The sequence below is a fragment of the Spea bombifrons genome, chromosome 12 (assembly GCF_027358695.1).
Source record: "Spea bombifrons isolate aSpeBom1 chromosome 12, aSpeBom1.2.pri, whole genome shotgun sequence".
Taxonomy (NCBI): Eukaryota; Metazoa; Chordata; class Amphibia; order Anura; family Pelobatidae; genus Spea; species Spea bombifrons.
The window spans coordinates 9,152,522-9,170,428 of NC_071098.1; the positions used below are offsets into that span (position 1 = coordinate 9,152,522).

At 39.5% G+C, this 17,907-nt stretch overlaps 1 protein-coding gene across 1 annotated transcript in view; it reads right to left on the reverse strand.

Moving 5' to 3' along the window:
- The window catches only part of CFAP74 (cilia and flagella associated protein 74), a 41,152-nt gene that overhangs the window by 9,573 nt on the left and 13,672 nt on the right, over positions 1–17,907 (reverse strand). The window contains exons 13-28 of the mRNA XM_053452439.1: positions 16,982–17,149; positions 16,653–16,771; positions 15,764–15,830; positions 15,291–15,380; positions 13,972–14,139; positions 12,758–12,947; positions 12,379–12,485; positions 12,128–12,250; positions 11,821–11,942; positions 9,884–10,012; positions 4,891–4,978; positions 4,049–4,222; positions 3,658–3,791; positions 2,779–3,055; positions 2,489–2,632; positions 316–485 (exon numbers count right to left, since the gene is read on the reverse strand). Of these exons, the coding sequence (XP_053308414.1) occupies positions 316–485; positions 2,489–2,632; positions 2,779–3,055; positions 3,658–3,791; positions 4,049–4,222; positions 4,891–4,978; positions 9,884–10,012; positions 11,821–11,942; positions 12,128–12,250; positions 12,379–12,485; positions 12,758–12,947; positions 13,972–14,139; positions 15,291–15,380; positions 15,764–15,830; positions 16,653–16,771; positions 16,982–17,149 (2,270 nt within the window). The remainder of the gene's footprint in view (positions 1–315; positions 486–2,488; positions 2,633–2,778; positions 3,056–3,657; positions 3,792–4,048; positions 4,223–4,890; positions 4,979–9,883; positions 10,013–11,820; positions 11,943–12,127; positions 12,251–12,378; positions 12,486–12,757; positions 12,948–13,971; positions 14,140–15,290; positions 15,381–15,763; positions 15,831–16,652; positions 16,772–16,981; positions 17,150–17,907) is intronic.

Below are 17,907 nucleotides of genomic sequence, written 5' to 3' on the forward strand. Positions count from 1 at the left end.
GCTCATCATGGCTAATAGGAACCTTAAACAATTCTGGAAGTAACTAAAGGGGCATGGAATATTTACATAAAAATTGAGAATTCGGGTAACAGACTAAAAGGAAGCTCACTTATCAAAAACAGACTGTATAACAGATTCTATAGCATATCGGTGCTTTATAGTTATATCAGTCTGCTTCATCACCTTAAAGCATGTTCTGCGATTTGCACAAATCTTATCATCAGCCTGACTTTGTTACACATGCCAACAAATCAACTAAACGGTGCTAATTAAAATGTTCAGTAACAACAAAAATATCACAAGAGCCCTTCTTACTTGACTTTTATATCTTGTATTCCCGGCAACTCAGGGGGAACAGTCTCAGGAGCCTTTGGGGTCTTCTCCTTCTGTTTGGGAGATGGAAGTTGTTTTTTCTCTCTCTTGGTGGATGACGCTTGCTTTCTTCTTTCTTTATTGGCTGACAGATCTCTTTTTTCCCTTTTGCCCTAAAATATAAAGCAAATATTCGAATCATACAGATATTCCAAAGTGATGTTTTTGATTACAGTACACTTTATCCCGGCCCCAACACAAAAGCCACACAAGTGGATCTCAATAGCTTGTTCTTTCTGTAAGTGATACACAGCAATTTTTAGCATATATTATTACTCTCTGTTACCTTAACAGATGGGCAACATTTAACCATTATCATATTAATGGGGGTAAAAAGTGGGACCAGGGGAGGGTAATAGGATAGAAACAGACATCCTGCGTGATAACCTTTGAGTCGTCGCTCTGGATATTTATACCTCCATGTCCTTTCCTGCTACAACCTCGGCTATCACAACCATGATCTAAACCTGCTACACCATGACCTCCAGTGACAATGACCCCAGATTACATTTTGTTATAGTTTTAGTTATAGCATAGTTTTGCTATAGCAGCTTCATCTTGTAATTATTTCGCCCCGGCTATCCTCCTGCTTTCCTGTGTAACAATTCCCGTTACTTCACGAATTCACGGACATCTGGTTCTCTGGCGAAGTACAAGAGGATGTAATAGGGGAGCAGCTACGTTCTGAGTCAGGGGTTTAGATATAATGTAAGGAAATTTTACGTTACGGAGAGTGTGGTAGATGAATGAAGAAGTGATAGAGGCTAATACAGTGAGGGAATGAAAACATACATGGGAGAGGCTTATGGTTCCTGAATCTAAGACAAGACCAAGGACTGATTAAGGTCGGAGGTACACCAGAAAACAATAGGCAAACTAGTTGGGCCAAATGGCTCTTGTTTGCCGCCAACTTCTATGTTTCTAAAATTAATCTGGAGTAGACTTCACATTGTGCGGGATCACAAGACCATACAACCATCTCACAGGTCCTGCACGATGTGACTTTATTCCAGAACTAGCTAAGATCTGGATCAGAGGATCCTTATCGTGTGTGCTGAAGAAGAAGGTGGATGGCCGACACAAACTTCAGAGTCTCCATTTGGGTTTTCCCATGGATACACTCAGCACTTCAGCTCTGCCATTGACGCCCCTGGGCCAAACAAACCTAGTGGCTTACTCCCTGTGGTAGTAATGGCCATGGGTGGTGAATACCTTACTTCTGTACCCAGCAACCACGTACAAGAACATCTCCCCATCAGATCCCCATCGAAAGGAAAATTACGAAGCAGTAAAAGGTTGAGAGTATCTTTAACACCAATATCGACTCAACAGACAGGCAATTTGTTGTTCTTGCTGGGAAATGCTTCTAATTATTTCCATGATATCGTCCTAATTTGTTTCCAGAAGAATGAAGAATTTGTTTAAACGCAGGAACGGTGCCATTAAATTAGGAGCAAGCCACCACTTCATCTTTATTTAGTTGACCCAAAGTGCTGAATATTGAATTCTCATTAATTGTCGCTCTCTTTTTAAATTGGGACAAATTAGCAAAAGTTATAAGGAAAACAAAAAACATAAGGAAGTATTATCTATCAGAAGGGTAACACATGATCTCCACGGGTAAAAGTCAAATAGCTCAAAGTAAGACTGACCTATTCTTGTGTAAGTGAATTCAGGAGGTTAATTTTGTTTGTATTACATGCTTTTGGCATTTCTCACATAATATTTGGACTGTAATTAAATCGAAACGCACGTGTGTATCATTTTAAAACACAAGCAATTATTATGGAAATACAAAGATAATAAATCCAGGCAAACTAAATGATGGCTCTTGAAAATATGTAATTATAGGTTGTCTAACACATTACCCTAATGAATGAAGAATGATTACCACAGACAAGTACATTCAAGGACGTTACCAAGACCTGTCTGGGGATATTTTCAGCAGACTTTACAGACGGCATCGAGAAATAAGCTAAGTTTAGGGGGCAGATAGGATGGGTTCTTGTCATCTAAACGTTATTACTCACACAATTACAGGCAAAATCGTGATTTAAGAGAACCCACAATGTGCAAACTATAATTGTAACAATACAGTAATGTCTACACAAATTACCTGGACTTCACTTTCTGTCGATACCGTGGTCTTTTTTTCCAGCAGGGCCTTAGCTTCGTTGGCTTTCGATAATAACCGAAGGGCCTCCTCTCTGATTTCTCGATCGGAAAGGGTTGGTCTATAGGACACCTGGATTAGGCACCGCTGGGAGAAGGATAAGTAAAGACAACACATTATGTTACGATGTATTCTTTAGTACCAAGTGTATAATGCATTTATAGTTTATAAAAGACAGAACACTAAGATGGCTACGTGGAAACAATTTATTGATTGAAAGCCAAACCCATTACCTCCCCTGGTAAAACGGTGCCAACTGACGGGGAGACAGTCACGGGAACATCGTCCGGCACATGGATCTCGAACGACGTTGGTCCAACCGGAGCGATATCTCCGCCGCCAATCCTTGGAACAGGATGGGTGAACTCATTGCGACTGGTGTGTGAATTGATGACGTAGAGAGTTGCAGTGGAGATATCATTTAAGGCTGTTGCAGGGAACTGTATCAATGAATGAGATAATTCAAGGGGGGGATGAACTCCAACAGCTTTACAGGAAATTCGGAACTGCCTGGGTGTATAAAAAGAAACGGTTATTTAGCCATTATAGACACAGAAACTCTTTTCTTCCCAAGGGAACGGTTATTTAGTGGTAGCCTTTGCCAATGGATACATCAGACAAGATCCTTGACGCACTGGCATCTCCAGCCCTATCTTGATGCAGGTTCCTGCACATTGCTGTCTGTTCTTATAGCAAATGACACCCTATCACCCTTCCCTCTCCCTCTCTCCGGTGAACCACTAGATTTCGTTATAGAATTTTAATCTGGAATCTCGCATTTGCAGATTTTTCATAACACCTTCCGACAGGTTGTGAAACTTATGATAGTTTTAAGCATTTGTCTAAATGACGTAATATTTCCTGTTTTCTGCATTCACTATAAATATTTACAAATGAGTAGCTATACGTTACTACAACAATTTGAACACTTATTTGAATAATTATTATTATCATGTAAAATTAGTGCAATTAATTTTTTTGTCGAGGGACAGGCCAGCTTTAAGCAATTCACTTACAATCGCCAATCAATATCCCAGCCAAACGACAGAGGTTTGGTTCTCCTTTGACATTACTGGTATTATAGTGAGATACAGTGTTTACAGCTCGTTTACCTGTTGATAGCCGATTTGCACGTAAGCTCAAATGCGTACTCCTTTGCTTTTGCTGCTCTAAATATTACATCCAGGGTCACTGTCTCCAAAGGCAGAAGGGTTCCAAAGCCATCCGCAGGTTGGATCTCCACATACTGAAGGTCGAAGGAAAGGTAATTATACTAACGTACAGGCGGTTACAAGATGTCAACATATCCAGGACAATATACCGTTTGCCGGAGACAGACAGCTCCTTCCTAAATATTCATACTGTTATGAGGAGATGGCAACAATTCTCTTTAGATTACTCCAGAAAGAAACTTTCGGATTGGCTGCAAGCACAGAAACGCAACACTCCGCTTAGCAGACATTCCCATTCTCAGCAAGCACCCCCTTTATTAATTAGCGGTACCTCTGGGATCCCCACAAAGCCATACTCTTGGGGAAGGATTGACTTGTTTGTAAGTTGAATAGATGACCGGACAGCTTCATAGATTGTACAATATCCAAAATCCACTACAGCTGGGCTGATTTCCAAATCCGACGTGGTGATTACGGCACTGACGGTAAAATGGATAGGCCGGGTCTGCAAGCAAAGGCGGACAGAGAATGTTTAATGGTGCTCGGCGTTCTGCGTTTATTGTTACACGTCTTTAACGGTTTTCTGGTTTTATTAGATAAAAAGCGGTGCACAAAATGGGAATGATGTCATGGGAGCGAAGATATATCACACTTTAACATATGACATGTGAGTGAAAATGCAAATATAAGGAGGGAAGAAGTACAAATAGGACTTGTTTCTTATTAAGCTCTTTGGTGTCCCTATAGACTTCATTCGTTAGTAGCATCACATCGTCCATCCATTTCTCCAGTGCGAATTTGTTTAGTTAACAGCCAGACGGCAAAGAATGGTTGGCCGGTGATTTGCATAAAAAAGCTGGGGAATAGAAAGGCTTTTCTTCCTAAAATATAACCAATTAACTTTGTGATGTATTTCCATATCATGATCTTATCCCTAAACCATTATCTTGGTTTTCTCTGCCAAAATAAAAATGGTTAGCTATTCTTCCATTAAAAATATACAATATAGAGGAGCGCACAACCCAAAAAGCATTGAAGGCACACGTATTCATTCTTCCATTAGTGGTTTAGTATCTTAGCTATCAGCTTTTTCCATTAACGTCAATATTTGTGTAATAATCCAGTGATTTAGCTATTACAGTATTAATGTACGGAATCAGTTGTCAAACCGACCTGATCAGCAACTGAAATGGTCATCGGCGCCTCTAAAACTCCAGTTTCCTTGTCAAAGTAAGCTCCGGCATCTTGTAAAAGAGAAAGCCTGCAAAAAAAATCAAATAGTGCTATTTCTGCATCGTACAAAAATGCTAAGCTCAATGGAGACAAACGCACATAACCAGCAAAGAACAGACAGCACTTCAAACCTGTCACAAAGCCATTGAGGACAGTCCCAACGCTTCTTTAGCTTCTTGTAGCATTACAGATAAATTGTCTGGAGGAGTTACTGCTGGACAGGGGTCCGCTCCGGGAGTTATAGGGTCTTTAGCTACAGGAATAATTAGCAACCACTAGGGATACAATTATGCCCGGTGCAGATGGGGGTTAAGGAGGGACAAATTGTCTTATTCATGTGATCAACATGCATCGATCCCTATTTTAGTTACATAATAATGAATGGCGTCTAATTTACGTATCATACGTATGCCCAAATGACCCCGCACCACCCCACCGATCGCCTCATTCCCCTCCTTCTCTCACAGCAAGGCGTGAGATCAGAGAATAACCTATTTATTGGGTCATCAAATAGAAAAGCATGTCAAATTGTATCGAAATCCCGCTATGATGTGTGTCTGGTATTGCAGGTTTCTTTCCCCTTCATACGATTCTCTTATAAATGTTCTCTGAGAAATGTACCGGTTTGGAATTTTCGGTATATTAGTCTCACGTCAATTTCATAGGAATAATATTTTTGGCTTTAATTACTGCAGCACCTGCTCATCCCAACATACAGAACCAACCTACATCCCAAGTTAATTAAACACACATAAGGCAACCAGCACTTACAAGCTGTTCTTCTACTTAGGGGGTTGCGCTCCAAACCGTAAAGCTATCTCTGCCCATATGTCACTTTGACATTGGCATTAATTAATTATAACCCACCCTGTCCCTGTAATAACAGGCGGCTACGCTAAGTCCAAGACATTGTAAGTACCAGTAACACCCTCAAATATTCTAGAACATCATGTTTTATTTAAGACCACTTGATGTTGGTCATTAAAATGCAGACATTGTTTTTAGATAGCCTCTCTGAATAGACTATTCCAAATGTAATGAGTTTCTAGATTTTACATGGAGATGTTTGAGTCAAGTTCTAGATTATATTCACGCCTACTGAACAGAAACTATGAATCACAAAGCTAATTTTTAGAGAAATGATTGGAATCTCAGTATCTTCATTCCAGTCCTTGTCCTGATGGCGAATAACGTGAGGGTAGCACTCAAGATCCATACCAGAACGGTGGCATTTACAAGCTTAGTAGGGTTGAAGCTTAGTAGGCACACTTAATGCAGCGTGGAGATGCCTGCCCACAGCTGACATCCCTATAATCTATCACTGATCGACTGTAGAGGTTTCCACCACACAGAGGTCTTAGACGTCCATGAACTTGGGATACCACACTGGACCCACTGGATATTCAGCGGTTTAGTGAGAAGCTGGTCATCCCTGTCTATTCTCGTTGAGTCCTTCCCGTTCCACTTTTACGTGTATAGTGTGGAAAAGGATATGAAACAGCGGTGGTCTTATGGTGTGTTAACTGATGGGGAGGAATAATGGGGACTCCCTCTCAGATGAGCTGCTACCAAACAAAAAAGCAAAGAAACAAATTTCAGTGAAGCACATATTAAACACCTCTCACCAACTAGATGAGATGAAGGCTCACGTCAATGCTCGAGAGTACAGGAAGAAATCCAAAATAATTCTTAACAAATAAACTACGCCGTTTTTGCTGATACATTGCTTAATGCATATATTTATGGTATGGATTTATCTATCCTCGGATGTGTTCTAGAACATGACGTCCAGAGTAGGGTTTAAAGGAATCAGTGACGATGCAGTCGGAATTACAAAAAGCAAATATGATTGTTGTTGTCACACATGCACTTTTGCCTGAAGATGCAGTATGTTTTAAGGGGTATCTTAAGAAAGTAGGTGGTCTGCAAAGAATGAATATATGAATGTGGGTAAAATTAAGGCAGCAGTCAGGTACCGATTACTGGTAATTGCCCCACTTATCAGCAGATATTTCATCTGTAACCAGCTGGGAGATGACAGATAACTAATTGGTACGTTCGGCAAGATATTTGTCCCAGATTCCCATCGTCGACCTCATTTCTAAAAAAATAAAAAGCTAGAAAGTTTATAATCGGAGCTTCCAGCATTTAAAGTTGAAGGAATCATGAAAAGTTGAAAAAAGGCAGAATAACATTAATCACTGGTATATATCTGCCTTAAAAAACAATAAATATCTTTTACAAGCATCGCTGTCAAACAACGACAGGTACAACTTGCGAACAGGAGTGAAAAGAAAATTAGATACGCGCAGCCAAGAAAACAGCGGTCTTTAGGGTCAAAAATCGAGTGACATGGTAGTTGCACGCATAGCAAAAAACTGACAGGTAGCGAGCGTTTAGAATGAAGAATAGTCACAGAGTTCCGATGGCAAACAAATATATACGCTAAGAACGGGAATAATGGAATACAGAATAAGGGAAATAATATGTTCCTAGGCGTATGATCTTGATTACTCATAACCCCATGTCTGAACGGAGACGCGACGGTATACTTCTATACAACAAAGCGTATACAATTTATATGGATGCGCCAGTATAAATTTTAGTAACGTTTGTTTGACGTGTTCTAAAAAAAACTCTATGTGCTTTCGGACACCAATACAGTGTAAATATTAAACACTTATGTACGATACATCACCTCCATTGAGTTAACTCAACATATTAAAATTTGTAGCAATCAGACACCTTGGTTCCATTAAATACATGAGAATACGTTTGCATTTCTGGTCTTAAGCAACTTGGTCTTAATACAAGACATTGGAATGACCGTGCTGATCTCTTTAAAGCTAATTTATTAACTACGGCTTAGTTAATGAAAACTGATTGGCTTTTCACATGTAATTACATTTTATCTTTAACTAAAGGACCCAATGTGTAATTATCTGTTTTTAACAGCAGCGACATAGCTGGAAATGAAGCTATGCAGTGTGTTAATATCCATAAAGATTCATCATATACCAAGATTTCAGGCAGTTATATCAAAATACTAAAGGACAGCTTTCCATGTGAAATGATTCAGGATAAGTAATGCCGGCATGGATTTTAATGTGGAAAATTGCATGGTTCTACAACACGAATAGTAACCAGTTTGTATGGATATTTCATTTCATTTATCCTCAGCTGAGCACAGAGCAATTTTGAGTTCAACCTATAATCTAATGTGATTTATTAAAGTTACCGTATATTCCGGCGTATAAGACGACTTTTTAACCCCAAAAAATCTTCTTAAAAGTGGGGGGTCGTCTTATACGCCGGGTACTTACCAAGCCGGAGGTTCCCACGAAGCCACCAATCTCTCTAATCACTACGCGCCGGCTATTGAGGCCGAGCGCAGGGATGCCGTCATGTCCCGGCGCCCGGCTTTAATTGCCGGCGCGTAGTGATGAGGGAGCAGGGAAGCCGAGGTCTGAAGTGCCAGACCTCGGGCTTCCCGAGGTCTGGCACTTCAGATCTCGGCTTCCCTGCTCTCTAATCACTAGGCGCCGGCTATTGATGCCGAGCGCAGGGATGCCGTCATGTCCCGGCGCCCGGCATCAATTGCCGGCGCGTAGTGATGAGGGAGCAGGGAAGCCCGAGGTCTGGCACTTCAGACCTCGGCTTCCCTGCTCTCTAATCACTAGGCGCCGGCTATTGATGCCGAGCGCAGGGATGATGTCATGTCCCGGCGCCTAGTGATTAGAGAGCAGGGAAGCCGAGGTCTGAAGTGCCAGACCTCGGGCTCCCACAACTGGATGGAAGAAAGAAGACAGAAGATAAGGTAAGAGATAGGGAGAAAGGGGGGAGAAATATATATATATATATATATATATATATATATATATATATATATATACATACATATATATATATATATATATATATACACACACACACACACTGGTGTGTATATATATATATACTGGTGTGTGTGTGTGTGTGTATATATATATATATATATATATATATACACATATACATATACATGTGTGTGTAAAGGCAGGGGTGTGTGGTGAGGGCAGTGTATAAATGTGTATGTATGGACAGGCATATGTGTAGATATATATATAGATATATATATTGTGTGTGTGTGTGTGTGTGTGTGTGTGTGTAAGGGCAGTGTATGTATGTATATGTCAGCAAATCAACCAGCAAATCACCGGTAAGGTACATCGATTGCCGTGATTGGCTGGTTGTTGTACGCTGGGTAGAGGGGTAGTCTTATACGGCAAGTATAGTCCAAACTCTATATTTGGACTGTAAAAGTTGGGGGTCGTCTTATACGCCCAGTCGTCTTATACGCCGGAATATACGGTATATTACATTGTTTTTATTCAGTGACATATAGTAAGTTATATTTGCGCTGGCCTATCTTTCAATCGCGTGACCCACAAACAGGGGATAGAGTACTCAGGGGTTAGTATTGGGATCAGAGTAAGAACCCCAAGAGCTTTCCGCACGGCAAAAACACAATCTTTGCATAATTACAAGTAAAAAACGTAGTGGTGTCTCTTACTACCTGTAGTCTTTAGCTGAAGTTGATAAGTTCAAGTTGGCCAACACAGAACTTGCAAGACCTCAGAAGTCTATTCTTCAGAATTATTTTCATCTGAAGAAGAGACCTCTGGGATAATGAAAAGCTTTTTCTATGTTGGCAACTAGAAGCTATCAACTTCAGCTAAAGACCCCAGGTGGTGATAAACACCAGTAAGATGGCCCAATAAAAGAAACTCATTTTTCTAAAGGCTCCATTAAATGTGGCTTTATCCTGCAATCCATTGTCAATTTCTGCAAAATGTTTAAACGAGACAATATGCAGACACGCAGGGCACGTCTTTACCGTTCTCTCATGGAAGAGAAATGGACTCTATGGGAAGAAATCTGTAAAGCGACTGACCGTGGTATAAATTTAAGCTGCACGCTGAACGAAGACTGCGCTTGAATGAACCCAGTTTTCGGGAGAAGCTCCATGTGGTTTTTCAGTTCTTTGCAAACCTCAAACTTTAATCGCAGGGCAGTGGTGGCTCTGAAATAGAAACAAGGACAATATCCAGAAGCTTGTACCCGTGTTTTACCTACTGGTCCAGGATCTAGCTGAGGGCCAGATTTCCCATCGGCAGTCTAGCACCAAACCATATTTGACAGAGACGTGAATAATCGCATCTTGTTCTGCCCTTGCCAGGTTTTTGTGTCCTCCTATGTCCCATCACAGTTTTTACGCCTAGGGGTAGGCACTGGTTGGCATTACATGCCCAAACACCAGAACATCAGAGCCAGAATGTCCATTATATGGGCTAATGGTGAATGGTGAATGATCATAGGCAATTAGGTTTGAGAGAAAAAGATTAGATCGCTGGATCATCAGGAAGGACACATCAAATCAATCCATTTGTGAACATTTAGCACATTGCTGGCACAAGAGACCTTTTATAAAGAGACTGCCTCCCTTTGGCGTAAGATGATTAAAGAGACAGTTTCCCCATAAACATTTCTTGAGTGTTTTCTAATGAAGAGACCCCCCCTAAAAAGTAAGTTTTAAGTTACAGAAATCTATAGAAATGTATAAAAAAAACCCTATACCCCAGCACATTTTTTTATTACTTTAATACATTGAAACCATGACGATCGGCCGTTTGGGAAAAGAAGGCGTAGATTCCAGAATGTATGCGAGTCTCAGAATGTCTAGTGTGATAATAATAATAATAATACCTGTGCCTGGAAATCACAGCATTTTACTACCACTTTCTTTATGCAGGCAATAGTGCATTAAATATTTAATGTCTATATCCAGAAATTTCCATCCACGACATAATACATCCGAGGAATAACATTAAGAGAAACTATAAACTTCTCAGAATTTATTACAGGAGCTTCATGGTTTAATAATTCATAATCTGCATGTAATTATGCTTTAAAAAAGGATGTATTAGAAGGTTACATAAACAGCGATAAAGCTGTTGCTGGCACCACGAATAAGAAAAAATGAATGCAGTCGTATTAGCCTAAGAGAAAATAGAGTCTTAAGTGGAAACCTTTTATTGGGCCAGAAAAAGATGTAATGTTTTTTTTAATGAAGAAGAGACCTCTGAGGCCCCAATACAGGCTAAGAGGCCCAGTAGCATGACAACATGAATGATATATGTTTTAGCATCATAAAATGTATTCATTAAAATTACCTATTGTTTGTGATTTTTGGGTTTTGATCCTTTTGCAGATAGCTGGACTATATGGTGGTATATGTTGCAACCTGCATTATGTACCAAATGGTTCTGAACTCATCCCTCCCACTCTATGGCTGTGACCAATCAGCTTCCAGTGAAGGGGAGGGGCAAGTGAAGAGGGTGGTGTTACCAAGAACAATTGGGGACAAGTTTTAAAGATGGCTGCTCACACTAGCAAACAGTTAAAGAGGACTTGAAATTTAATTTCAGCAAGTTGACTTATGATTTTACTCTACGGGTTTAGCCCCGACATTCCGGGTGAAGTGCTGCTTCTCCGGGTCACCGCGGTGAAACTATGGATTTTGGGAACTGGCGTTCCGGCACTTCCCCATCAACATAAGCATATGTCCTGCAATGTCATCGGGACCCCCTTACCTGCGTCCTTCAAGGAGGGCTCTGGGTAGCCAGAAAGATCCCAAGTATGCCTATAAGAGGCAGGGAATGTAAAAATGACCGATCCCCTATAAAAGGACATTTTCTAAGATATTTTTTCTGATCCATATGTTGTTATGACCAAATGGGTTCATTTACAGTTCTCTGCCAGAACAAGTAGCAGAGAAAACACAAATTCCATTACACAGTATATAGTTTAGGTGAACTGTTTGTCACATACCTGTTTTTAACAACAATACTGTCTTGATACAACCTGTCGTAAGTACATATCTTCAGGTCAATGTTAGAATTTGAAACGTAGACAGGAACATCTACGGCAGTTCCAATGGCTGTTACAGAAATCTGAAAGCAAGATGGGGATGTCAGTGGCTGAACAATGAACATGTCAATACCTAACGAAGCAGAAGATGGATTTACTATAAACAGTCCCATATCCCCAGACATTAAGAAGGCTTTGGTAACCCCTTCACATAAACCTAACCAAAAACTAACCAACTCCATCAAGATATTACTTTCTGGTTACTTACTTGTTTGGAATTAGGGTCGTCAAAGGAAACTTCGAATAAGGCATGAGCAGTCCCTGGAAATGTAGGCGCAAAAATAATGGGAATTTTCACTGACGTAAAAGGACCAATTTCACCTCCTGTCACCTGAAATTAAAATAATCATATGATGTACAGAGATATTATTTGAATATATTGCATAAACACACAAGATGAACAACGGAACTTGGAAGTTGTTCCATTTTAGCGAGTCCCTTGAATTAGAGATCTCATACCTCTCCCAGCTTGATTTCTATCAGTTCCTCCTCAGACTCAACTTGTGGCTGTTCAACTTCATTTAAGGAGTCCTCGTGGAGTGTAGAATGTTCTTTACTGACACGCTCTACAATAATTATAACATACAAACCACTTTAACAAACAGGGTGTATAGAATTTACAATGCATTACTAGAAAACATTTTTGCGCCCACTTTTCAAAGTTGGACTGAATCCACCATTTTCTGAATCAATTCAAAGAGGGATTAATACAATTCCTTCTTCCTTATTCTTAAACATACGGCTGCGTTTAACTTTTCTGCCAGCCTTGTGTTCGTGTTGTTTAGCACAGGGGTATCAGTGATTATTAACCATAAATCAGGTTGCTTTTATTTTTTACCTATCCCCACGCTTGTCTCCACTTCTACGCTCCTGGCCTCTTGCGTGTCGATGCTCCGGGGACTGGTCGATTCACAGACACTTTTTGTTTGGCGAGATTTTGGTTTCTCAATCTCATCGTGATTTCCAGACTCAGCTCTCAAATCAGTATCTTTGTCTTTAGACACAGAATCATCCAATCTTGGAGAAGCCTATGCAAGAACGATACAAAAAACCTGCATTAGACCATTTCATTGGTTTAAGTCTGTTACGGACACGGTACGGAAACAGCCAGCCTAATGAATTTCTGGTCTTTCTATAAAATACTGGATTCTGGTTGGACTATAACTCTTAATAACTCTACCAAGAATAGGATTTCAATCGGAGATAAGACAACAGCATGAACATAATATATCATGAAGTGCTGGGTTTATTAAACTGTAGAAGAAGGTCAGAAAACTCTTTATCTGTTGGATCACAATTGTTGGACAGCAACTTTAACCTCTATCTAATAACTCAATTCAATCCAATGATCTGACGCACTATTCCATGTCAACTGGAATGAAGTCAATCCACTAGAAGATAAAATACCCAGCTTTGGCTAAAGAGAATCCATCCAAATTATCAACAAAAATACAGATGAATGCAAACCTTCCCTACCAGAAGTCCTGTGTCTGAAGGAAGCATCATCATTATTATTCAGCACAATAACCCACCAAACTCTGCATCTTCACTACATGGGTATTAAAGAAGACTACCTGTGGGAGGCTGTTGGCCCAGCATGGTACGATATAAGAATCTCTCTCCCCGACACTCTCTCCCGCAGTTACAAAAAGCCACAAAGTAATTGCCCAAGTGAAGAATCAGAACCTCAGAGGCTTGCAGGAGTTAAATGAAATGATGCTTAAGTCAGACACAACACTTCATCTCCTAGGAAAGGTAAGCGTGATCTTTAATATTTATCTTATGTTAATAATCCACTGGGTTGTATGACTTGAAAAAGCTGTATCATTTACCATTTACTCAGTCTCCCTCTCTCTTTATATATAGAAACATATACCTATATATATATATATATATATCTATATACACTCATATACATATGTAAAGCAATATTTTTGAATTTCAAAACTTAAGTGTTTCAAAACTAAAATTCACCTCTAATATGTTTAAGAAAACATTTTAAAACAAGTTTACTGAAGGGAATGTAGATAATATTGCCGGACTGGTTATCACCTCCGAGGGCATCTCTTGTACTGCTGTGTGTGCTCCATTATCTTGAGTTATTGTCCGGATGGAGAATCTTGTTCCAAGAGCGCCTCTGTTTGTCAGAGTGATGATTTGAGTTATTGTTTCCCCAACCACCTGAGTGCCAAAATCCATGCGCTCTTTCTCTACGGACAGCTGCAAGGGAAAAAACTTGTGGTTACTAAAACGTAGTTATTAATCAGTTCACACAATTAGTCATCTTTGGCGACTCGTTTAAAAAAAGAAAGTTTTGGTGAACGGGTTATTGCTGTCCCTGCCGTGTATTCCGTCATACGCAATGTGTAGGCCCAGAAGTGAATGCAGGGCATTGCATGCATGATGGGTCATTATTTATAATGCATGCTACGGTGGGCACAGTATATCTGCTAGCTGTCTACTCCCTGTCATCAGTGCTGATGTGCTGTCTACGTCTCAAGTGCATAAATCAGTTTTAAGACCTAAAAAGATAGGCGTCTGCAGGGAAGAACATGAGAAGCAACATAATGACCCTAATGCTCCTCTGTCCATTGAAGGCTTGTTGGACCATTTCATGGCACACAAAACAAAGCAAGAATTCCAAGCATAGCCAGCGAATACCATCCAAAAAACACCTATCTAAGGCATAAATATTGGGGATTTTGTCACACTACATGGCCATATATTGCTCAGCCGCCACTACGTCAAAGTACCCCCAAGTTTGGCGAGTCCTATCTATTTTGTCATGGCTGTATTGCTTACCAAGGAGCTGAATCAGTGGGACTGCTTTGGATTTTAACCCAAATGAGTCTCTAAAGCAATTTAACACCTTCTCTGGACACCATTAATGAGGCTCCTTGAGTTTGGGTTTTATTCATTCAACTGTGTCTACATCCCCAATCCGTCATTTATTGTATATCCCACCATGGGATTTATAGTTCTTATTCTGCCTGTGGATGTCTCTAGATAAACTGCTTGGAGAAATGTATTAATGTGAAAAAAAGTTGGAGTGTTTTCACACAATTGAGAGAAAACACTCTAATTTTCACAGTATTTCTGCCATGTCTAAAGTGAAAGAGAGAGAGTCTGACATTATACATAGACTCTGCAAAACAACCCTGAATCATGACATGGAGAATACAATGTTATTCACAGAAGGGAAAAAAACATTGAGAGGGGTAGTTGTGGCACAAGGGAATACAATATAAAGTGACCTCCCTTTTTTAATGTTCTTTTAATGTGCTTAAGAAATAAGGCATTTCTAATTTCACGCAATAGCTAGAATTATTTTTCATGATACATCAGTCTCGATAAAAGTGATGTCATTTTACCTCACATTTCTTTGTTGTACATTTAACAGGAATGGAAAAAGCACCAGTTTTGGCCAAAAACATCACCTCTCCTTCAAGATCTTCATTTACCTGAATGACAAATTGAAATTAATGCATAATTAATTACATAGAAAAGGATGACCCAGGCATTGGCTTCTATTAGCTCTGCATTGATCCAACGCTTAGTATATAGAGCGTGGGCTCAGAATAATCATATTATAGGGCTTTATGTATTAAAAAATGGGATTACGGGTAGGGTTCCTATAGCGTTCTTATCACCATAACAACTTATCGATTGCTGCTGCTGATTGGACCATTAAATTGGTTGCTATGGTGATAGGACCAATTTTCTTGTAATAACTACTTTTTGTTTCCCTATATTCAGTGACTATGCACATTTAACTGGAAAAAAATGCCTAATACTCTGACTAATAATCTGAATTTAAATGATGGCGTGTGTGCAGTTAACTTACCATCGGAGTGAATGTAACAGTGACTTCGCACGACATGCCGGCTGACAGCTGTCCAGGTGGATCAAACCTGTAAAAATAACAACACGATGGCCTTTCCTATACATGGAATTCGGGAGACGCAAGACTGTTCCGCAAGAAAAGTACTAGTATTGGTCAAATATTTTAATGAATCCATCAATTCCTATGAATACGTTCAGAAAGCCGTTAGGGTTTCATGGCGTATAGAGAGGCACTTGTAGGCTGTTCAGAAACTTCTTAAATATTTTACTGTCTTTATATGTGATTAAACCTTCAGAATAGAAATGAAAATAGAAAAGTAATGGAACAGCACCTTTAGCAAAGATACAAATAGTGGAGCGGCAGACAACAACCATTCGGCCTATATAGTTCTCCTGTTTTTTCCTGCTGTAAAAACCTCAAATCTTATTCAGTTTTTGGTCTTGTCTTGTATTCCGGATATTATTATGCCTATCCCTCGCATGTTTAAATTGACTTACCATATTAACCTATACCACTTCTGCTGGGAGACTTTCCCACTTATCTTACACCCTCTTAGTAAAGTAAGCAAAGTTACATCTAAACCTATAATTTTACACTATGGTCTCTTGCCACAAGTGCATTATAGGTGTAGAGCCATGATTGAAGAATAATGATACGAATAAGTGGAATCGCCACCCTTTGTCGATATTTTTGTTGTGATGTCATATGTTGGGTAATTAGACCTAAAGAAATGTATACATGTGATGCGCTATTTATATGGCTCCTTTATTCACCTTTTCATTCACAGATTGACTTGTAAAAGTGATGGTTGAATCTGGAAAAATTCAATAACACAAACACAGTTTTACGCATTTCCCCGACACCTTCAAACACTGATTATACGGCTTACTGTATGGAGATGAAATCCTTCAGATGGGGGCTGACGTCGACGAGCTTGCAAAAATTTATTGTATACGATGCATTGGTCAGTGTTACTTTTTTCTTGTAGACTTTACCCACTTCAAGGTCCTGGAATAGGAATAGAAGACGTGTTAATAATGCTGTTCATTAAAACATTTGTATCCTATGCTGCTGAAACATTTTGAGGATGGAAAGCAACATTTCAGGATTAGAAGCTAATGTGAAAATCTAATGCAAAATATAACGTCATCATAAACAAGACTAAATAGTCCATCCATAAAGACTTTCTTCATACACTAAATATACCAATACACTAACCTTAAAGTGAATAACATTTGGCTTGTAATAAAAAGGGCACCCTTTGTATTCATGTCCCGAGACTGCTTGTTTTTGAGTCGTTCCATTTTGGATTTTGCTCCGTGTCTCCGCCATAATCTCCATATTACTGCCCCATAGTGGTTTAACTTCAGTTTCTTCTTTCGGCACCTACAAAAAGATGTGTTGTATTAATTTGCAACAATTCAGACAAATTAAGAGCGTGTCATTTAATATCCAATTATAGTGTTTGAGGGCTCTTAATAAGAAAGTCTTCTGACTAGTACCGATGCAAAAGCTTGAAACGATAACTGCCAGACAGAACCAAAGATTTTATCTGTACTTTTCCCATCATATTGTGTCCTTCTAAGACAATTTCAATTCTCCTATTTTCTTGGTAGAACTTTTTTTGCCTTTATTGTCGGTTGTCACATCTCCCCAGAGTCTCATATTATGAGGGAGGGAGAGACCAAGGTTCAAAGATGGGTAGTAATAATAAAATAAGAATCCGCCGGGCCCACAAACCACAGGGAAGCTTGTAACAGGCGCCATCCAGCACGATGTGTGTTCTGAATGACCTAGTCTTTAAAGATGTGACTATTTGCAAAGACTGTCTTTCATTGCTATAGTAACTGTCTGAGAATTTGTTTAAAGTTCAATATTGTCATAAATATTTTGATGCACTTTTTTAAGACTCGTATCAGGTTCTGATTCTCGCTATGATTAAGATGTTTGTTTTAATGCATATAAGTTAGTAAGTACCACTAAAGCAATGATGATTAAGGGGCGCTATTCATTCAGGAACATACAGACGCTTTAACATACAGACTCATGTTAACTGACACTTATACATACACATTCATGCTCACATATACTTATACATAGACATTCATGCTCACATTCAGTTACATAGACATTCATGCTCACAT